General features: G+C 36.2%; 1 protein-coding gene across 1 annotated transcript; it reads left to right on the top strand.

Moving 5' to 3' along the window:
- Positions 1-117: 117 nt before the first annotated feature.
- FOLH1 (folate hydrolase 1) lies at positions 118-23,150 on the top strand. Its single transcript, XM_024742191.1, has 12 exons — positions 118-212; positions 493-578; positions 2,195-2,314; positions 4,501-4,583; positions 6,288-6,351; positions 8,961-9,028; positions 11,354-11,445; positions 13,717-13,807; positions 16,874-17,138; positions 17,402-17,483; positions 21,132-21,224; positions 22,555-23,150. Exons 1-12 carry the CDS (start codon positions 118-120, stop codon positions 22,742-22,744), a joined length of 1,329 nt encoding a protein of 442 aa, XP_024597959.1. The 3' UTR covers positions 22,745-23,150.
- Positions 23,151-23,753: the final 603 nt, after the last annotated feature.

Below are 23,753 nucleotides of genomic sequence, written 5' to 3'. Positions count from 1 at the left end.
CATGACTCATAGAAGCTATTATGAGCAGGCACTCAAGAAAACAAGTTCAAGGACATTTTAACTTATAACTTCAAAGGTTTCCTTCAGCTAATAATATTTTTTGTGTTCAACAGAAAAATGGGTGCACCAGCACCACCAGATCACAGCTGGAAAGGAAACCTCCACGTGCCCTACAATGTTGGACCTGGATTTACTGGAAACTTCTCTACCAAGTTAAGAGACTCTTTTTATAATAACTCTCTTTAGGGGGAGGAAAGCTTTTTCAAAAAACAATTACAGAGGATGACTGAAAAGTAAAATCTACTACCAGCAGGAGACATAACAACAGGTTGAAAAGGGGAATACACATATATCCTTACAATTGGACAATTGATCCATGCAATTATTGCCTGTGTGCCTTTAGAAATATTCAAAACAATGTCAGATTTAAAAATTGTGGGTGGCAAGCTGTTAAACAGTATTTTTAGTCTGTGTCCTTTATTTTTGCATTAGAAGAGTCAAGATGCACATCCATTCCAACAATAAAGTGAAAAGAATTTACAATGTGATTGGAACTCTCAGAGGGGCAGTGGAGCCAGGTAAATTGATCATTTGTTCAGCAAATATCGATCGGGCAATTTTTCGGTGCCAGGTACTGCTCTGAGCTCTGGGGAATGTAAGGTGAACAAAGCAAAGCAACTCTTTGTCTTAATGGAACTCACATAAACACAAAATAGATCAATAGGAGGTAATTTTACATTGTGATGCATGTTGTGAAGAAAGTAAATGTTGGAACTAGATTGGTCAGATGACCGAGGTTGTTGATAGACTATGCATGCTTCAATTAAAGGACCAAGAGAGGAAGATCAAGGAGAGATGGTTTACAGTTGTTTAATCTGAGCTTTCTGGATTTCCTTGCCGCATATTTTACCTGGAGAAATATCTTCATTACAACGATAAGTAACACTCTTAGAAAATTAAGATAACCGGAAGTTAATGAATCCTTTACATGGTTTTTTTTTTACACTGAAATGGGTGGAATATATAGACACGTGATTTCCATATGATTTCAGATAACTTGCTCAATGATACATTTGATAATAATCTTACTTTATTATGTTTGATTCCTTAGGAACTATGTGGTTATATTTCCTACCCAAACAGACAGAATTAAACTGAATATCTCTTGTACAAGCAGCCAGGACCTTCTTTCAGGGATAAAGAATATTGATGTGCTTCCAATGAGCACTAAACAATATACCACTGGCTATTTGTTGAATCTCACCGAGTACATATTTTGTGCCAGCTCTGTGCTAGGCTTTGGGGATGGAGGGATTTTTTAAAAAGACACAGACCAGAGACAAGAAGACCCCTACATTTAAGTGTGGTAAATGCTTTTTTAAAAAAATACTTTTACTTTTTTTTGCACACAGGCTTTTCTCTAGTTGAGGCGAGCGGGGGCTACCCTTTGTTGTGGTGTGCGGGCTTCTCATTGCAGTGGCTTCTCTTGTTGTGGAGCACAGGCTCTAGGCACTTGGGCTCAGCAGTTGTGGCTCATGGGCTCTAGAGCACAGGCTCAGTAGTTGTGGCACATGGGCTTAGTTGCCCTGTGGCATGTGGAGTCTTCCTGGACCAGGGCTTGGACCTGTGTCCCCTGCATTGGCAGGCAGATTCTTAACCACTGTGCCACCAGGGAAGCCCCATGGTAAATGCTTTATCAATATGAAAAGACTGCCCAGAAAGCTGGATAGGGGTGCAATTCCCTCTCCCTGCAGAAAATAGAAACAGGTCATAGAGAGGTAGAATCTTTGAGCCGTACATTAAAAACTAAGTAGAAGGATTAGGAAGTGGGGAAATCATTATTTGGCCACTGTGTTCTCTTACTCTGAAAATACTGGAAGCATAGTGTAAATAGGTAAGAGAGAAGTAACAGAATTATATAAAGAAGTGGATAAGGATACTTTTATACTCACTTATCATTACTTATATACTTATAATTACTGTAATTAATTGAAGTATACATTTGCTTATCACATTCATATTTTCTTCATACATCAAATTCAGAGCAAAGTGATACATTTACAAAAGTCTTCAGGAACCTTTGCTATCTTAACTTGAGTCCTGAGTGCTCTGTGTTTAGATGCTATTGAGTCATTTGCAATTTCCTCTGTTCTTGACCTGGAATGGCAAGTGATTTTGCAATGATGCTTTCTAGACAGATACGTCATTCTTGGAGGTCACCGTGACTCTTGGGTATTTGGTGGCATTGACCCTCAGAGTGGAGCAGCTGTTGTTCAGGAAATTGTCAGGAGTTTTGGAAAGCTGAAAAAAGAAGGTAATGTAAGCAAAAAGTAAAAAGACCATTTTTTCTGAATCTCAGTTTGGTCCTCGGTAAAGTGAGTATAAAAATACCACCTCACAGGTTTGTGTGAAACACAACAGAGAGGTTGCATGCAAATTATATCATCTTAGTAGCATAGAGTACTTAGTAGTGCTTAATAGCAGAGAGTAGCTTTCAATAACTAGCTGCTATATTACTTATGTTGTTAATGATATTGTTTATTCATTTTTATATGTTCATTTTTAATAATTCATTTATTTATATAATAAAGTTCATATTATCTATATTTATATATTAAATTATAATCTGAAATAAAGGAATTATACTATTAGTGGTTTCTCTGGCAACAAAGAAGATGGAGATGGGTTTCTTTACTGGAGAGTAGACACCAGATTTAGGTCATAAGCCAAAGCGTCCTGGTCTGAGAAATGTGAGCTTCTTGGGATCTTCCAGCCTTAGGCCTCAGGTCAAGTACACCAACTGACTGAGGGGATGAAAAGCTAATTCAAAAAAATACTGGTCTTCCTGCTGAATAGGGTGCTGTCAAAAGTTTGATATCTGTATTCTCACACCCCCAGCTTTGATTTCTCTCAGAATTGAAGATTATACTACTAGCACATTTACTTCAGTCATTTTAGAATCTTCATATGAAAAAAAACTAAAATTGAGTTCAAATGGTTAGCTTTTAAAGTAAACATTACATACTGAGAACAGAAGGTCTACTTTGTTTACTGACCCTGCAAACAAGGTGTCTACGGGCTGTAAATGTGATCCATATATATATTTTTTAGCAACAATGAATGTGGTAAAAATATGTTACCTTTGCCTGGTACCTACGTTCTCAGAGAAACAGTGTTATCACGTGTTATCTATTTTGAACTCATAGGAGGAGGGATATGTTTAGTTATTTCTCTTTTCATTTTACAACTAAGTTAACTGAGGTTTCCAGAATCAAGTAATTGACCCAACGTTTTGTAGCTGGTGTGTGGCAGAATCAGAGAACTAGGGTTAAAATTCAGATTTCTGTCTCCCAGTCCACTAAACAGTGATGTCACTCTTTGAAATCAAATGTAAAGGTGCTCTATTCTTTTTTCCACACAGCTATCTTATTTTTTAAGAAAATAAGACTACGGAGACCTGAATTTACATAGTTTGTGAATTAGGTTGTGTTTCATAGTATTACAAAAAGTTTCATGATTTTGCCAGAAGATTCCCTCGGTAAATACAAAACATCACTATGACAATTACGAAGTATGCCAAAAGACTGCAATGATGGGGAATAATAATTAATAGGAGATTTGAATAATGCTATTAATATACTTAACAAAAATGAAGCTCTGGACTCAACAGCTAGAGGGATATATATCCTTCAGCACAAATGAAATATGTACTCAAACAATAACAACTTGCATGCCTGGAGCACTTGTTCAGTGCTATATTTATAAATATTATTCCATTTAATCCTCCTAACAATCAAGGAGAGTTATCTTTACTCTGCTCTTCCTGGTATACAGGTGAAGAAACAAGAGGCCTAACAAGTTTGAATAACATTCCCTTGGTCATACTGCTAGTAAGTGAAAGAACCAGGGCTTGAAATAAGATCTTTCTTTAACTTCAAGATCAGTATTTATGACTCCAAGCCACATGACCGTCCTAATGAATGGTGTACTTCTCAGCAGCAGCAGACATAGTGTTGAGAATGGAGCTTCTGTTGACTAATTCTGGCAGAGAATGGAGTGAAATCACACAACCAGCTGACATTGAACAATTGTTTGTGTGATGCCAACACAGCGTGGAAGAGTTGTAAAGGATTTTCTCTCAGTTCTATTGTCTCAGAGCACAGACCACATCCAGCACTTTCTTCTTTCACTCTAGGCAGCTGCAGACCACAGATGGCTTCCTAGCATAGGCAATCATTATAAACCTATCAGAATATTTTATGATCTCACAGGATTTTTACCATGTCTGCATTTCCCGCTTTTTCAATACAGATGTGCTCTTTTGTATTGACAGATTAGCTTTAAAATCTTTCAAAAGGAAATTAAGTAAAGATTGTCACCATAATTCACCCTTCCTAAACAACCAATGAATTTTTGCTGTTGTTACTCTGCTGAGCGTGGTGATGTCTTGGCAATATTATGCATTTTCCCAGCTTTTATAAGTATGCACATATATTTCAGGATGGAGGCCTAGAAGAACAATTTTGTTTGCAAGCTGGGATGCAGAAGAATTTGGTCTTCTTGGTTCCACTGAGTGGGCAGAGGTTAGTTGATAATTCGATATAACATACATTTTCATAATAATAAAGCAGTTAGTATTTAATTCATAAGAATGTAAGAATAACTGGTCAATCCAGCCAGAAAATATTCAAACTTTTTTCCAGAAAGTCTGAAGCAACATATTCTTGTTCAAAAATCAACGATAAAATTTTTTTCATCACTTGAGAACTAAGGTTTGTTTGAACTTTTTTTTTTTTTTTTTTGCGGTACGCGGGCCTCTCACTGTTGTGGCCTCTCCCGTTGCGGAGCACAGGCTCCGGATGCGCAGGCTCAGCGGCCATGGCTCACGGGCCCAGCCGCTCCGCGGCATGTGGGATCTTCCCGGACCGGGGCACGAACCCGTGTCCCCTGCATCGGCAGGCGGACTCTCAACCACTGCGCCACCAGGGAAGCCCTTTTTGAACTTTTTTTTTTTTTTTTTCTGTTTGAACTTTTAAAGCCACTTAATGTCAGTTGTGGAAATAATTTGATCTTCGTTGTCTGGGAGTGTGATAGTAGCTAAGTAAATTCACTAGAAACTGGACATCATAATAAGATATAATGTTTTAACTTTTTCAAATTAACTCCTAGAGCTAATTACATTTAAATATTCCTTGAGCTTGTACTGTCTTCCTCATATCGTAATGACCTACTCTAAATCACGCTAAAAGTGAAGTGGAATGCCCCACCACAGAATATTTACTAGGCTCCTTGGAAAGTAATTTTACCTGCATGCATTGTTGGCTTTGTGTAATAGAAGTGTTACTTGTAAACATATGCAAAATTAACATTCCATTAACTTCTAGTCATGCTATAAATATTTACTTGGCTCCTATTATCTAAGAGCTATGAGAAGCCCTGTAAACTTCAATTTTCTCTGGGGTAGAAAAAAAAGTAGTGCTCCTGTAGGCAAAGATTTATGCTGGCATCAAGAAGAGCCTAAATATTCTGAGGGTGTGATTTGCCTCTTTCATCCTATTTTCATCACCTAGAGCTGTATGTTTTTTCACTTTATTTCTTACAGTCAGGACACTTAGAAAATTGCTTGTTTTGGAGATTCATAATCCACTTATATCAACAAAATCCTGCTATACTTTGTCAGTGTTTTAAAGCTGAGAAAAATGTTTTAAAGTTTTGACGAGTAGGTGGTGTCATAACACAGGAGAACTTAATTTGACGGATTAAACCATAGTGTGGTTAAGAAATCAACCTCTGGGCTTCCCTGGTGGCACAGTGGTTAAGAATTCATCTGCCAGTGGAAGGAACACGGGTTCTGATCCCTGGTCCAGGAAGATCCCACATGACGTGGAGCGACGAAGCCCATGCGCCACAACTACTACGCCCACGTGCCACAGTTACTGAAGCCTGCCCTGCCGCAACGAAGAGCAGCCTGCTGCAACTAGAGAAAGCCTGCGCACACCAACTACCCAATAGAAACAAAGAAATAAACTCCTTTTCCACTCACTGTATTATGAATGTGGATAGTCTCATCTCAAATTTTAGTCTTAAAATCGTTTTGCTTGTTATTTCTTACCAATGACCTTTATTGAAATTCTTTCAAACATATGCTTGAAAATCTTACATGTCAAATTTGGGGTGAACTTGGGCCAACTTAATTCAGAAACCTCCATAGAGTAAATGTAGATGTGCGTTTTTTTAGAAAGGGGTTATCGATATTTGTTTGTTTATTTATTTATTTACTATTATAGGAGAATTCCAGACTTCTTCAAGTGCGTGGTGTGGCCTATATTAATGCTGATTCTTCTATAGAAGGTGAATATTATTGGTTTCATAGGAAAATATATGGTCTTGGTAGTAACAGCTGTTTAGTTCGTAAGTTATGCACTAACTAGGAATGCAAATCCATTAACAAGGGGTGAGGGAATTTGCTGCTGGTTTGTCATGCTCATGGCAGCTGTGAGCTCTAGGGTGCTGATTTGGGCTCTCGAAACAACACTCTATGATTTCTTTGTTTCATCTGGCAGATTACCTTATCTATGGTAGGAATTCAGTGAATATCTGTTAAATGAATAAGTCAGTTATGGAACTAAAGATTTCTATGATTTTAGAATGGGGTAGCAAAAAGGTATGATTTAACTACTGTCATCATAATATCATGCATACACATTTTGAAAACAAATGCTGATTTCCCAGATTTCATCTTTCACCAAGAATTTTTTCTTCTTAAATATTTTTTCCTTCAATTCAGCAAATATTTACTAAGCACTTCTCTATGCAGTGTACTTTCCAGGATTTCAAAGGAATTAGGGGTTAGTAAAGAACAGTCTAGTACTCAAGAATTTAAGACTCAGTATAGATGATAAAATAAATCAGTCTAGGATTCTATATGCAGGTACTCTCAGAAGGATATTATCGGACTGATCTTGGAGTTCAGAAGAGAGAATGATAGCAACGTCAGGAAAGGCCTGAGAAATGAGATAGGCATCGAAGACAGGCCTTTTAGAATGGATTTGCTTTGATAAACAGAGATTCAAACTAAGGGACAATCTCAAGTCGATTTTCAAGAAACTGAAACAGTCCATTTTCACTCACTATACTGTAGCCCCGCACGAATCTTTCTGTCCCTTGACCACATGCAACTTCTCAGCTGTTGCAACTGCTGTTCTCTGTACTGAGATTGCTGTTCGACACACCATCTGTTTAATTCTTATTCTTACAGTCTCCCCAGGAGTGTTATTTTTTTCTGGGAAGCCATCTTTGTAGCACTCATCACTGCTGTTATTAAGTAATTATTTGTTTTACAAACCCTCTCCCTTTCTAGACTATATTTTTCTGCCAGGAACAGGCAGGATCATGCTTCTTCATTCCTGGATTCTTAATGTCTTATTAAATAAATGGTGTTTGCATGGGTGCAACAAATGAATGAATAAATGAATGAAGGGTGGACTTATAGAATATTTTCTTTAGTTTATTAGTAAATCTGCCATGTCAAAAATAGTTGGAGCATTGCATATTGATGGAGGCACATTGGCATTTACATTTTCTTTTTTGTCCACGTATCTGAGCTGCACTGTCCCCTAAGTTAGTTCGTGCGTTTCAGCTATCTTTTCTTCCTTCCTCTAACTTTCCTTAGTTAGTGGCTCAGGGCTTGGCCTTATGCCCGGCACTGCTACTTTCTATTATAGTTATGTGACCTCAGGTTGTTACTTTCTCACCTCTCAACAGAGTTACTAAGAGCACATATCTCAAAGGCTCTTGTAAGGGCAAAAGAAGTTAATATTTGCAAAACTCCCAGACTTGTGCCTTGCACAGGGTAAATGTTCAAAAATGTTAGCTTGGATTATTATTAACTTTATTTATTTATTTACTGGCTGTGCCACACAGCTTGTGGGATCTTAGTTCCCCGACCAGGGACTGAACCCCGGGCCCCCCCCAGTGAGAACACAGAGTCCTAACCACTGGACCACCAGAGAATTCCTTTATTACCCTTATTTAAACACACATATGAAGATGAAACACCTTTGCCACACAGAATAAGTATGCCAAACATACATTCTTCAAAAGTAGAATAATGTTCTCTCTATTGCTAGTTTGTTTTTTTTTTAAGACTTGATTTTAATGCATATTTCTAATCTTTGATTTTGCTGCTTACATCATTCCCTGGTTTAAAATGCTGCATTGTCTCCCCAGCATTTTCAGGATCAGGAGCAAATAACACACTCATTACTCTGTGATTGGAATACAGCTGGTCTCACTTTGTTTTATATTTAAAATTGTATTAACTGTTCATTTTTCAAGTACTAAAATAAGTCATCTATTAACTTTCTAATGTTAAAATGCAAAATTTACAAAGAAAACAATTTCTACTGAAACCATTCTCAAATAACCCTCTCTTCAAAGGAACTACTGTCCTCAGTTTGAGGTATTTCCATCATGTTGACATTCATATGCAGAATTTAGCTCACACAAAGTACCAGCCAATATTTAAATATAAACATTTATTTAACACAATATTCCTGTGAGGTGAGTACTTTTATTATCTCTCTTGTATAGAACATTTGCTTGGGTGGAGTAGGTGAAGATGTGGAGAGGTGAACTGAGGTTGTTTCATGTGTGGCACCAAGGGTCATGGTGAGGATGAATTTTATTGAGTGATGAGTTGGAGAGTTTTGATCAGACTTAGGTTTTATTTATTCATTTATTTTTGGCCACATGTGTTGTGGAATCTTAGTTCCCTGACCAGGGATCAAACCCATGCCCTGTGCATGGAAGCACATAGTCCTAACCACTGGACCACCAGGGAATTCCCCAGACTTAGGTTATAAAGGGATCATTCTGGCTAAGGAGTTAGGAATGGTCTTTGAATGGAAGAATAAAATAAAGAAATGAAATAGAAAACAAACTATCTTCTTGTCTTTCAGGAAACTACACTCTGAGAGTTGATTGTACCCCACTTATGTACAGCTTGGTATACAACCTAACAAAGGAGGTAAAAATAATTACGTGGAACTTTAAGTTCTACAAATGATGTTTTCTTGAGGTGGCATTATTATGTTAAACATCTGTGTTGTTTTATAACTTTTGCCCATTTCTCCCATACCAATCTGAGGCAGTCTATGGAGAGCATTGCGTCTACCACCTCCATTTGAAACTGAGAAAACTGAGCCCAAAAAGCATTAGCCACTAGAGTCACACAACTTGTTCAAGTAGCTGAACCAGGACTTGGTCCTGCGGTTTAACTCCTCAATTTTAAAACTGGTTTTTACTCTTTAATATAATGATACCGATTAACTTAGGACTCTGGAAGAGGTGATATTTCTAATCGATTGAGAAAGAGAATGTGTAAAAAACCAGGTGCTGACTCTTGGGACAGAGACTGGGTAAGACCATGTACCCAATTCCTGATTTCCTGCTGTGGGCTTCAGTCCACTGAGCTAAAGTCATCGTAATTCTGACAGCAGCACAACATACTGAATCTGGCGGAGAGGTGGTGCCTGAATATCTATAGGACCGATAGGCAACTCTTCATTTTAATTCTCCTGCCCCATAAGGCCACCGTTCCTAAATGTAGGCATAAGGAATGTTTTGCATGGCAGATTTTTGCTGTTACTGCTAATTACCTGATTTGAACTGGAAAGGATAAAAAGACTTGCTTACTTAACAGAATTACCAATTGAAATGTAATTACCAGGAAAGACAATTATTTCCCTCAGATAGGGATTTTAAATAGATCCTAAACATATTGTTAAGATTTGGTTTCCCAAGCATGGAATTTAATTTATTAACATCTCCAGTAGGAATAGAAAAGTTTAATTTGGCACTAATCTATTCATATTGTTACTTACGATCTCTGTCAGGTGCCTGCAGTTTTACAATTCCCATGAAGTGTATACAAAATTAAATATCTGAAACATTGTGTCTCAGAGAATTTCCACCATTTATGTAATTTGAGGTCAATGCTAAGGAAGCTTGGCAGTTAAATTTGTTTACCAGGTGGATTGGTGGCACCCTGTGACAAATGCAAAAACACTACTTTCTAGGTCAAGTTTGCAATTATATGATGCTTGACAGTTGTGGATTTTTAAAATTCTATTTTTGTTTGGGGAAGGTGATTCACGGTATTTCAAATTTTAGTGATAAACTGTGACTTTAGTAATATATTTCTAAATACATTATTTCAAATTCATATTACTTAAAATAAATGGAGTGGTGCTGTCCCTTGTATCAAAGTTTTGAGTAAATTTGTAAGCTTGAGTAAAATTATTTTGTTGCTTTATGTATTGATACTTTATGACTTAAGATGCTGACATAACTTCTCTCTCCCCAAGTTTATATAAATTTATCTGTGTTCCCATAGACCTTTGCACATCCATCTATTATAGCACCTAGCACATGAATTCCACATTTTTATTTATAGTTCCCACTAGTAGATGGTGTGTAATTTGTATTATTAAACTTTGTATGGCTGATATCTACAAAAAGTCTTCCACAGAATGGGTAGTCTATAAAATCTTTTGAGTTGAAACTCTTAAAAAATAGAGCATAGGACTTTTATTAAATAAAAAATAAAAACTTTTTATACCATATATTATTCAGTTACAGTTTAGTGAGTATTAGTTACAGTTTAGTGTGCTAAACGTTTTGGCATAACATTTAATGCTCTGAGTTTAGCATTCAATAGTAGGGCATATTGTACTCCCTTAGAATTCTCATCTGTAAAATCTGAAAATGTATTGAAAGCCCTGTGCTTAACACAATTACAATAAATACTCAACTAATTAAATAAGATATTAGTGCATTTGTTTTGTTATGTATTATTTAATGACTTTGACAAACTTGTTGGCACAAAGCAATATTTAAACAAAAAACAAAAAACAAAAAAAACAAACCTTCCCTTAACCAGCTTGCTTCTTTTCATTTTTTTTTATAAAAGGAGGATGAATGTGTTTTTGAGAGTAGCCTCCCTTAATTTGGAAAAAATAGACCAAAAAAAAAAAAAATCTTACAGTGTGACCATTCGTCTGAATACAATGGCTTGGTAATAATTTGGTATAGCTTTCTTTTCTATACATTCCATGTATTTTTTTTTATAATAGGTGCATTATATATAATAACATGAGCATTTTCCCATATTGTCAGAAACTCATTGTTGTAATTCTTAATGACTGCTAATGTATGAATTGCATTCCTTATTTTCCTGAATATAATTTGGCTACTCATTCCCTGGTTAATAGATATTTAGGTTTTAAAACATCTGATTTATAAGTATTCTCTCTCTTTCTTTTTTTTTTTTTTTTCCTTTTAACTTGTGTAGCTCCAAAGTCCTGATGAAGGTTTTGAAGGCAAATCCCTTTTTGAGAGCTGGAATGAAAAAAGCCCTTCACCCGAATTCAGTGGCTTGCCCAGGTAAACAAAGAAAACTCTTTACTAAATTCAGTATGGAATTGTGTTGAAAATAAAAGGGTAGTTTCTTTCAACAAATAATAAAAATTTAATTTAAAATTCTCTAATATCTGTTAAAGAAAAAGTGATGCTTAGGTTTACAAATAAAATTGTTACCCAAAAACTGGGTCTGCCTCCTGGTGGGTGTCAGCCAAATGGCACAACCAACCCAGAGATCAGGAGAAGGAAGGATGTATTACTTGCAGCAAGTAAGGAGAGGACCGGAGATCTTTCCCACAGCAGTGTCTCCCTGCACAGCATCATGGGGGAAGTTTTAAGCTAAGTGTACATACATTCTCATGAGGGGGTTTGAGCAGAGGAGAATTCAGTATAGAATTGGGGCAAAGTTTGACAGAGTCCAAACTTTAGTTGATTGAGTTCAGAAAGGGTCAACATCATCATTCCTTAGGTTTCAGCTGATCTGGAGGTTGAGTGCTCAAGGGGATCCAAATTCTGCAAAACAGCTCAAAAATGTTCTTCAGGCTAATCTTTACCATTGTAACAGAACTGGGAGTCTTTACAACTGATTTATTATCTTTGCTATTGTTACTTCTCTTGCCTGATAAGTCATTTATTCCTAAATTCTCTTGCTGCCTTAAGATCATTAATTACTGAGACCTGTTCAAGGATAAGCATTGTGGTCAGGTCTTTACCACAAAATGGCTTCGGCCAAAAATGAGTTGTCTTATGTCAAGAAAGCCATGCCTAGTTCTCTTTCTCCAGCGACCCCCTACCCTATCTGCTTACAAAATATTGCTGTGTGTTTTGAAATTAAATCTGTAGGCCATCAAAATATGGTTCGCTTTTGAATAGGTAATATATACACATGGCACCTAAGTCTGTCCTCTCATCACTGTATAAATATTCTTTTTTCTGAACATTATACAGTTAACAAGTGTTTTGTTAACTACATAATGTTCTAAGAAGAATATAGGTATCATTTCAGGTTTAGCTGTATCTTCACAAGCACAGGAAGAGGAATAAATATCTCAGTAGTTTGAGATTAAAGATAACAGTATGAAAAATTTAAATATTTAAGGATGGGAATTAAATCTGAGTTATCTGAAAATTTTCTGATTCTTTTAACTTTATCATGTACAACAAATATAGGTAATAAAAAAAGTTAGTGAAGGAAAATATTTTCCAACTTCAATAATCTTTTTCTAAAAAAGCAACATACAATTGTGATATTGTGATTCATAATAATGGTTCATAATGATTCATAATGATGCATAGTTGGTCCTCCTGATCTCTTACAGAGCTCCTAAACCCCTGGAATTTTCTAAGTGATGAGAGGGACAAAGGTGTCTTTTGTTATGTTAATGAGGTGATATTACCCCACTTAAGGTGGGGGCTGGCTGCCAGGAGAACCAACCAAGTGACTTGAGGGTTGGAACTTTCAGTCTGACCCTCAACCTCCCAGGAAGGGAGCGAGCCTGGAGGTTGACTCAGTCACCAGTGTCCAGTGACTTAGTTGATCATGACTATGGAATGAGGCTTTCATAAAACCCCAAAAGGGTTGGGTTTGGGGAGCTTCTTGGTTGGTGAACACGTGGAGGTGCTGGAAGAGTCCGGCGAGCCCGGACAAGGCGTGGAAGTTCTGACCCCTTTCCCATACCTCGCCCTATGCATCTCTTCCATCTGGTTGTTCTTGAGTTATAACCTTTCATAATAAATTGATGATCTAGTAAGTATACGTTTCTCTGGGCTCTACAAGCAGCTCTAGCAAACCCAAGGAGGGGCTCGTGGGAGCCTCCCATCTACAGCCAGTTGGTCAGAAGCACTGGTGGTGGTTGTGTGTTGGGGGGGACAGTCTCTTGGGACTGAGCCCTTAATGTGTGGGACCTGACCCTATCTCTGGGTGGACAATGTCAGAATTGAGTTGAATTGTAGAATACCCAGCTGATGGCCTGGAGAATCGCTTGTTGTTGGTGTGGGGAACTGCCCCCCCCCCCGACAACACAGACACAAACAGGTTGGAATTGGATCCAGAAACCCAAAAGAACAGTGGTCACCTCTCCCTAAAACAGTCTTATGGAAGTAGATATTTTGTGATCAGAATTGACATTCCCCCCTCACTTTTTGGGTTTTTTTTGCTGCTTATATCTAAAATATATCCAACACAGTGTATCTAAAAATTATATTTATAGTATTGAATGGAGATTAGTTTAATTAATATTGATCTGTACTCAGTGAAGAAGTTACTCAAATAATCCTGTATTTTATCCCTAAAAGGATTAGCAAATTAGGATCTGGTAATGATTTTGAAGTGTTCTTCCAAAGACTTGGAATTGCTTCAGGCAGAGCACGGTACACTAAAGATTGGGTAAGTCTATCAGTGAGTTCTTCATGGTTAGTTATGAATATGTTTTAGCTAAACAAATAATTCTGGATCAGAAAAAGCGACTTAAACACCGTGCTTCTTCCATCTCTGATTATGTTCATCAAATTGAAATTCTTTCAGTATTTTAATTGGTTTCTTCTGATACCAATCTGCATGTTTGTAAATAATATGCTTCTGCTGCTATTTCCTTCTTTTTCAGTTTTAGGTATTTATCCATTTACTTCTTACTAGGAAAGCTAGGCATTCAGTTCTCTTATATCACTTCTTCTGTCAGCTCCCAAATACTTTCCCTCATCGCATTTTTTCAATATATAGTTGTGCTACCCTTGTTGATTAGAAGACATTTTTTTCCTCTGTGTATCCATACTTAACTCATCTCAAACCCTTAGTATATTCAAACACATCAGGTGAACTGGCAGACTCCATTTTTCCCGTTGAGGCTCTTCTGCTCCTCTGAGTTCTCTGGTTATTCTTTCTGCCTGTGGCACAGCTCTTGGCTGTGAAATTTTCCTTCACTAAGAAATCTGAGAGTATCTTCGTTTCACTCGTATTTTGGATTTTCTGTTTCCCAGATTTTTCTTCCTTTTTCTTATTTACTCTCCACGTTTTTGGAAGCACATCCTTCAGGCACTTCTTGAAAAGGGTGAATGACAGCTAAACCTTGCATGTCTGTTATACTACACAAAATTCTTCAATAATTTGACTGGGCACAAAATTTTGCTTGAAAATTCTGTAACCTTAGAATTTTGAACTCATTGCTTCATTGCCTGTTGAGAGATATTGTTTGTTCCTTGATCTCTTTCTTTTCTATTTAATTTATTTATTTACTTGGTTATACCAGGTCTTAGTTGCAGCATGCACGTGGGATCTAGTTCCCTGACGAGGGATCAAACCCCGGTCCCCCTGCATTGGGAGTGCAGGGTCTTATACACTGTGCCACCAGGGAAGTCCCTTGTTCCTTGATCTCTTGCCTCTGTTTGTTTGTTTTTTTAAATAAATTTATTTATTTATTATTTTTGGCTGCATTGGGTCTCTGTTGCTGTGCGCGGGCTTTCTCTAGTTGCGGTGAGCGGGGGCTACTCTTCGTTGTGGTGCGCCGGCTTCTCATTGCCGTGGCTTCTTTTATTGTGGAGCACGGGCTCTAGGCGCGCAGGCTTCAGTAGTTGTGGCTCGGGGGCTCTAGAGCACTGGCTCAATAGTTGTGGTGCACGGGCTTAGTTGATCCGTGGCATGTGGCATCTTCCCAGACCAGGGATCGAACTTGTGTCCCCTGCATTGGCAGGCAGATTCTTAACCACTGCGCCACCAGGGAAGTCCTGCCTCTGGTTTTTTTTAAAGGAAGATTTTAGTATCTTCTCTTTATGACTGTGTTGCCCTTGGTGTACATGTGTATTATGCCATTTTTTAATACGCTGAGCTGGGAACAAAGTGGACTCTTAGTTCTGGAAACCTATGTATTGTAGGTGGAGGAAATGTTTTTTTCTTTGATTATTCCCTCTTTCCTCTTTCTCAAACCATTATTAATTTGTTTAGCATCTGTAGCATTATTTTCCAATGTCTTTATCTGTTCTTATCTGTGTCTTTTTCTACATTCTGGGATATTTTTCTCAACTCTGCCATTCATTCATTCTTTTTTATTGTTTCCCTCCATTCCCGTAGTACCTCCTTACTGTGGGTTGATTTTATTTTAGTTTGTGTGCTTGGTCTGTATCTTTCAAGTTAAAGACTTTCTTCAAATGCCTGGCCCTCTTTGGCAATGTATCTTATTTGGGAGTGAGACCATAAAAAGCTGATTGAAGCCCTGTATGCAGGGGTGGTGTTTGTTGTAGGGGGGGCCTCACAAGAGAGGGATTGAGAATGTGTGTTCTTGTTGCTTCATGGGGAGCCAACTAACGCAGAGAATCTATAGGTCTTTTGTCTTGGGCTAGTTATTCTCCCCAGACAGAAAATCTTTATAATCTCTTACCATTGGGGTTGGTGATGAGCGTAGATGTTAATATTATCTACATTTTACTTATGAGAAGACTACAGCAAAGAAAGGTTAATAACTTTTGGGTTAATAACCTCCCAGAGTTATTTGGTAATAAGCCATGAAGCCTGGATTCAAACTCTGGCAGGCTAATTCCAGAGTCCCACTCTCAACACACCACTATATAAAGTGTTCTGTTATATCAGTAAAAAAAAAAAAAAAAATGAATAAGCATCTAAACGATGGGCAAAAGACATAAATCAGCAACTCAGAATTTGAAAAGTTGTTCTCTCTTGCCTTTTGTGTATGTTCTTGTTTTTTTATGCTCGTCTGAGCATTACTTCTTCACTTACTGAGATTTTAGATCTACTGCTGAAACCCTCACTGTTCACTCTTCACTTGTCAGCACACTGCTTGTCAGAAAGTTATTCATGGAATTTCAGTCATTAAATGATTTGCAGCATTGCCCTATATAATATTGTATCATGCTTATTTCCTTGCTTCTAATGATTCTCTGTCTACTTAAATTGTTTTCACCCAAATGCAACATTATCTTGTCTTTATTTCAGAAATATTTCTATTACATCTCCTGTTTTCTTAAAGGCTAGAATGTTAGGTTTTTTCCAAGGTAATTTTCATAGTATTGTTTATGTTAAATACACATACTTTTTTTTTTTTTTGTGGTACGCGGGCCTTTCACCGCTGTGGCCTCTCCCATTGCAGAGCACAGGCTCCGGATGCGCAGGCTCAGCGGCCATGGCTCACGGGCCCAGCCGCTCCGCGGCATGTGGGATCTTCCCAGACCGGGGCACGAACCCGTGTCCCCTGCATCGGCAGGCGGACTCTCAACCACTGCGCCACCAGAGAAGCCCACACATACTTTTTAACTGGTGAAAACCTGGGGTGGGTTTTAATATTATATTAACCCTTTAGTAAGTGGCTTATTGAGGTACTTAAATACTTCCCTTTATTCATTGCTGACAGAAACAGTCTTACTAATATTAACAGTATCTATGATACTATGCATTTTATATGTTATCTCACGAGAGATATATTTTGTTTTTTGGGTTTTTTTGTAGGCAACAAACAAATTCAGCAGCTATCCATTGTATCACAGTGTCTATGAAACATATGAATTAGTGGAAAAGTTTTATGATCCAGCTTTTAAGTATCACCTTGCTGTGGCCCAGGTTCGAGGAGGAATCGTCTTCGAACTAGCCAATTCCATAGTGCTCCCTTTTGACTGTCGAGATTATGCTGTCGTTTTAAGAAAGTATGCTGATAAAATCTACAATATTTCAATGAAACATCCACAAGAAATGAAAACATACAATGTGTCATTTGGTATGATACCCTTCATTTTTCAAAATTCACAGTCTGTATGTTTCTATTAATCTCTAAAATGTAATGATCTACCTTAGGCCCATTTATTACTTACTGCTATTCCATATGATCAAATATTTTATGTATCTTCCATTTCATTGATGCCTGTCTTGCAATATACAAAATATAAATACCTTGCTAAATACAAAAGAAAACAACCTTCTATATTGTTCCCTTTGCTTAAACTATAGAACAATGCCATTAGGTCCTCATTTCTATTTCAGAATCACTATTTTCTGCAGTGAAGAATTTTACAGAAATTGCTTCTAACTTCAGTGAGAGACTCCAAGCCTTGGACAAAAACAAGTACGTTGTATATATATAGATATGAGTTTTGCATGTAATAGATATAATGAAAAAGATATACTAGCTGACATCTTTGTTGTTGAAGTATCTTTGGGAATTTTTTTTCTGCTTTCTTTCTCTTCATTCTAACAGGCTATACAGGGCTGCCATATCTCTCAAAGAGATATTTTTGACATTCTGACGGCATATGTGCTGTTGAGAAATGCTGGTACCTTCTTTACTACCAACTGAGTGGTAGTTACAAAATTTCCACCTTAACATTGAAGGTCTTCCACTGTGTGTCCCCATCTTTTTCCAGTTTTATCTCCTGTTCTTTCAACATCTGTAAATCATACTTCAACCAAGCTCTCCTATTCCTAAAACACACCTTCTTCCTCCCTTTTCTTAATGTCTTTACTCAAAGAGTTCCTAATCTCCACTTCCACCTGGAAAAATTCTCTATATCCAGACTAGCAAATAAGGTAAAGCCATTAGTTTTTTTTAGATGTTAAGCATTTGGGATTAATTCTTGTAGAATCACAAAAGTAAAACATAACATGAACAAAATTTTAAGACTGGAGAAAAAGAGAATGTTAGGGACAATTTTTTAAAGGTAGAATTTTGAGAGTGAATATCTACTATATATTATAAATATTGTGACAATACAAATATCAAATCCTTAGAGACTGATGCAGGAATACATAGAAAGACAAAGAGCAGACAGAACAAAAAATAGACCAGTGATATATAAGGATGTATTTGTAATGAAGGATACATTAAAGTCAAATGAGAAAGAAAGGTATTCAACAATAATATTGTATAAGCTCTTTCAGGAATTGATGAAAAAGTGAATTCAAAATCTCACTTCACATTCTATGCAAAAATAAACAACAGGGATAGAAGAAATTTTTAGTAAAAATTGAAATATCTTGGGAGTGAGATTCCAAGTTTAGAAATAACAATGCAATCAGATTTGAGAATATTAAAATGGTTAATAATATGGAAACTGATACTCCAAATCAAAGATAAAAGACTGGAAAAACTCTTTTCCAGAAAATATGGACAGGAGGGTAATATAGATATAATAAAAATACTTTTTTTTGAAAATTGATAAGAAAATCAAAAGAACAAAGTTGGAAATATTGGCACTAGACAAGAGAAATCATTCAAAAAGAAGATACCACCTGTGCAGAAACAGATTAAAAAAATTCAAATTTACTAATAATTCAAAAATACAAATGAAAATAATGTCATACTATTTTCATACCAAATGAGTAGCAATTTAAAACTTGTTTGTACACATTGCTACAGTCAGTACACTGAAGCAGATGCTCTCATGTTTTTCTGATAGCATTGTGAATTGCTTTAAACTATTAAAAATCATAAATACATATTGTTAAAGTTTCTAGGGCCATGGCAGGGTTCTTACACTTTGCCGTAGTATTTCTATTTCTTGAATTTTTTTCTTCAGGAAAGAGTCTCAAATTTGAGGGAATAAAATGGCTTCTCAGAGAAAGTTACAAATTATAATACCAGATAATTCAAAACAGCCTTAATACCTATGAGGACAGAAATTACTAAACAATCAGATGTCCACCCATTTAAACATTTTGTAAAGATTAACACTGATGGTTATAAAGGAAGTATAATAAGATATTTGTAATAAAATGTTAAGCAAACAAAAAGGTCATAAGATTGTACATATACAATATTTTATCGAATATAGAGAAAATCTTACAGAAAACCAATTAGTATGATAATCGTGTTATCCTTGGGTGAATAGGAAGATTTTTTTTCTTATACTTTACAATTCTTTCCAAATTTTTTATGTGAGTAAAAAATCAACAATTATAAATAAATTTTAGAGAAATGCCAAACACCATATAGTCTATTAAGCTGATTTTCTATCATTAAATAAATGACGTTTCTTCCTTGTGGAGAACTGCTGTTGGCATGATATGGTAATCCAGGACACTGAGCTTTCACTTCCTTGAGTATTTCTGTATTTGTCTTACCATCTCTAAATGATAGTTAAGGTACAGATTGTGTCTCTATATTATGTTTACATATCCTGAAACACCTGGAGCCATGCTTTGTACATAATATGAGTAAATGCTGGCTAAAGTAAATTAAAGTGGATGTTGAATTTCTCAACCAAAATTTTGAAATGTGAGGAAGAGACACTTCTTGAATCCTGCTTTTCTTAAATCAATCCCTTAACCCATCAAAGGATACAGAGTGTTGACTCCCTGGTACTTTTATGCTCACATAGTATTCAACCTCAAGACCTACCTCCTCCAACCCTAGGGAGGCCAGCCTGCTTCTGGTGGAAATAGATCCTGTTTATGTACGTCTGGTGCTGTGAGCATTTACCTCCCAGGTATATTTCAGATTGAACCCTGCTCTGTACAAGGAACATCCAAATGGGGTGTGTGCGTAACCGCATGAATTTTTATGTTTGTAGCAATGCTTTATGAATTTGGTTCGGAAACCTGTAGCGTCTTATTGAAATTATGGTTCGTTCAGTTGCCGCCTTCGTTAGTTTATGTGAACTGCTCACAGGTAAAGTGTATGCCCAGTTTACCTTTATACTATCGCAAAACCTGAGTTCTTGATGCTAAATAAATGAATGTTGAAAATAGCTCAAATCCAATCTGTGGGGTCTTTAATTAGTCTGTCTTCCTATTGTCAACACAGTGCAGTTGAAGGAATAGTACTGAGCTACTTATTCACTCTAAAATTTTCTAGTTGTGAACCTGGGCAAGTCATTTATCTACTGAATCTGAGTATCTCATCTGTGGATGAGATTCTCATCTGTATCTCATCTATTATCCTGCATAACTTGGAGGACTGCTCTGAAGATTAAAAAGAACAAATTTTATAAACATTCAGAATAGTAATGGGCACATTGTTTTATTATTAAATCTAAAAAATAACAAAACTAAGATAAATTTTTATATAAAGTAATTTATGATTCCTTATGGTAATGGTTATTTCTCATTATGACAGACTTAATAGGTTGAATTTAATAATATTGTTGCCCTACTCCAGGCTTGCTGGTAAATTTTCAGTTGTATTGAGTCATTTTTATTATAGTAACGCTGTCCTGCACACTTTGGAATGTGAGCTCTGTGAAAGCCAGAAGTGTCTGATACATAACAGGCATTCAAATATTGTTGAAAGGGTGAAATAAGCACCACCCCTTTTGTTCATGATAGGTTTATCTTTAAAAATAATAATAAAAATATTATTAGCTGTCATTTGGTAAATATGTATAATTCCCCAGGTACCCTACTAAACATTAATAGACTATTCCATTTCAATATTGAAATGACTTCTATGAACAGATTTTTATGAGACTTAAGATGAAAAAAGTCTTGCCTGTATTTGAATACCTAGGTTTATCAATTAATTATTTCAATATAAATAAAAATTACTATATATTTTTTCCATGGGCACATTGAACATTTTTGGTCCTTTTATAAGCCTCAGCAGAGTAGTATTTTGTAGGATTTAAAAAAATGTAACTATGCATGCTACTGTTCTTAATTTGCATGTTATAGGAAGTTAAAATATATTAGCTGTGTTTAGTTTTGTTTTGAATTTTTAGTTTGCTGAGTAGTGCACATATTTTCATGAAGCTACCACTGTATTCCTTTCCTTTTCCAGCCCAATATTATTAAGAATTATGAATGATCAACTGATGTTTTTGGAACGAGCATTTATTGATCCTTTAGGATTACCAGACAGGCCTTTCTATAGGTAAGGGTAAAAATATGACTCTTTATTTTAATATATTTTTTTCTTATTTTTTTGCCCTGTGGGAAAAATATAGTTGATTTCTTACAAGCATATAAAAAATTCCAAAATATATGTAGTAAATGATAAATATATTATTTATTTATATAATGTAATATGATTACTACAGATCTTTATTTTATTATCTTTTTTGTTTCTATGTATAAAAGAGTATATGTTCATTGCAGGAAATTTCGAAAACCCAGGAAGTCAGAAGTAGAAAATAAAAATCTCCCCAACTCTACTTATCAGATATAAAATCATGTTTGTCCTTTGGTATACATAATTTTAGCCCCTCTCTTATTTTATTTTGAATTTATGTGTATTTATGCATATACATAAGGCATAATAAATATATATATTTATTTACTCTATCTCTTAATGTTGACATTTAGTTTTTTACTAATTTTTGACAATTATAATTATTTCTGATAAACGACAACTGTCCCCAGGTTGATCTTACTAAGTATTCAGAAAGAATTAGATTATTGACCAGCCAGAAATGACCTCATCTTTCTGTTTAGGGATTATCTATGAAAGAATTGGAATTGGGCATAAGGGCATCATCCAAACAGGGTGAATGGATCCCCCTTAGTGGCATAATCATGTTCCTTTCCTTCTTTACCTCTTTACTGTGGAACTTGTCCTTCTCTTCCAGGGCTGTTACATGCACTGGCTGAGCTCCTTCAGTAAAAACATCACCTTGTTCCTAGGTCATGTTGAATGTTATAAAACTGTTTTTAATGATTCTTCATGCTTGACGCTAGGTATTATAACATGACTTCTTTTTTAAATAGGAGGAAAACACAGTGATAGGTTGTCTGGTCACAAATGAAACCCTATAATCACAGTTGTGCTACATTTCAGAGGATAGAGTGGTATTTTGAAGTCATCACGTCTTGCAGTGTGCCTTGAGAGTGATCACTTCATCTCCCAGACCTCAATTTCCTCCTCTTTGAAATTATAATCTCAACTCTGTAGAGTTTACTTTCAAGGATTAGAAAAATGATAGGTAAATAATTTAATGCCAAGCGTGATCCATAGTAGGTGACAAGCTGTTGTTGCTATCATTGTCATCATTTTTGTTGCTCTGAGCCACTTTAAGTCATCTGTCTAAAGTCAAAATATAATTAATTGCCACATATTTCATAGACTAGTCTTTGGAGATTGAACTTGTAAATTTAGTTGACAAGTAGCAATTAGAATTATACAATCCATGAATTGTAGAATGTCCCTGTTTTTTCCCTTGTATATATAATTCGAGCAACTGATAGCAAACTATTTTTATCAACAGACATGTCATCTATGCTCCAAGCAGCCACAACAAGTATATGGGGGAGTCATTCCCAGGGATCTTCGATGCTCTGTTTGATATTGAAAGCAAGGTGGATCCTTCCAAGGCCTGGGAAGAAGTGAAGAGACACATTTCTATTGCAGCCTTCACCGTGCAGGCTGCAGCAGGGACTCTGAGAGAAGTAGCCTAAGAAGTTTCTTTGGGGAACACGTTGAATTGGTATGATGTATCACTCAGAAAGAATCATGTTGGATGTACTGATAAACTGAAAAATAAAGTTATGTACATATATATACATATATAGATACAGACAGATACATATATCCACCTTGGCATTCTTTTTTCTTCTCCATATAGATCGAATAAGAAAGATGGATGATTTTTATTCTGTAATTATAGAAAGCTATTCTGAAGTTGGACTAAGTGTTGAAATTAAGAACAGAGTAAAATTTTAATACACTTATGTGGCATTATCAGAGAGTCATGTCTAATTCAGCACTTACAAAACTACTCCTGTCACTGCACATGTAGAAAGCATCAGTCTGTTATTTGTTGTGTATTTTTAGAATTTTATAAATAAAATTGTACCAAGTATATTTTTCTAGGACTTGATTTTTTCACTCACTTTTGACATTTCATCCATGTATTATTGTGGCTGTAGGTCATTAAAGTCCACTGACACAGAGCATTCCCTTGCATTGATATAACACTTATGCATTAGCATTCAGTCAAGACAGAGAAACCACACAGAAACATAAACAGAGAAAGTTAACGTAAAGAATGATTAATTACAATAACATTGGAGCAATGAAGTATTGTCTAGTAAAAGGTAAAAAGAAGTTTAAAGAATATAAGAATTACAGGTACTTCCCCGGTGGTCCAGTGGCTAAGACTCCACACTCCCAATGCATGGGGCCCGGGTTCGACCCCTGGTCAGGGAACTAGACCCCACGTGCCGCAACTAAGAGCCCGCATGTCACAAGGAAGGTCCTGTGTGCCTCAACTAAGACCTGGCACAGCCAAATAAATAAATAATTATTTTTTTAAAAAAACAGAATATAAGAATTACAGATATATGGAGCAATCACTGTCCCTTGGATTGAGGACTGCAGGAACATGTAGATATTTCCTTAAAAATAAATTAGGCCATTGTGTAAATCCAATCAAAATGATTTGAGCTTGTGTTTACACCTAAGATA

This window comes from Neophocaena asiaeorientalis, unplaced genomic scaffold, assembly GCF_003031525.2.
Source record: "Neophocaena asiaeorientalis asiaeorientalis breed wild unplaced genomic scaffold, Neophocaena_asiaeorientalis_V1.1 scaffold566, whole genome shotgun sequence".
NCBI lineage: Eukaryota > Metazoa > Chordata > Mammalia > Artiodactyla > Phocoenidae > Neophocaena > Neophocaena asiaeorientalis.
This window is presented reverse-complemented; position numbering and strand designations above follow the sequence as displayed.

What these genes read in the sequence shown, in the direction of transcription:
- FOLH1 (XM_024742191.1), top strand. Translation starts at nt 118, where the DNA reads ATGGGTGCACCAGCACCACCAGATCACAGCTGGAAAGGAAACCTCCAC. An exon ending in TGCTGATTCTTCTATAGAAG is followed by an intron (nt 6,352 to 8,960) that starts GTGAATATTATT and finishes CTTGTCTTTCAG; the next exon opens with GAAACTACACTCTGAGAGTT. An exon ending in CCAGACAGGCCTTTCTATAG is followed by an intron (nt 21,225 to 22,554) that starts GTAAGGGTAAAA and finishes TTTTATCAACAG; the next exon opens with ACATGTCATCTATGCTCCAA.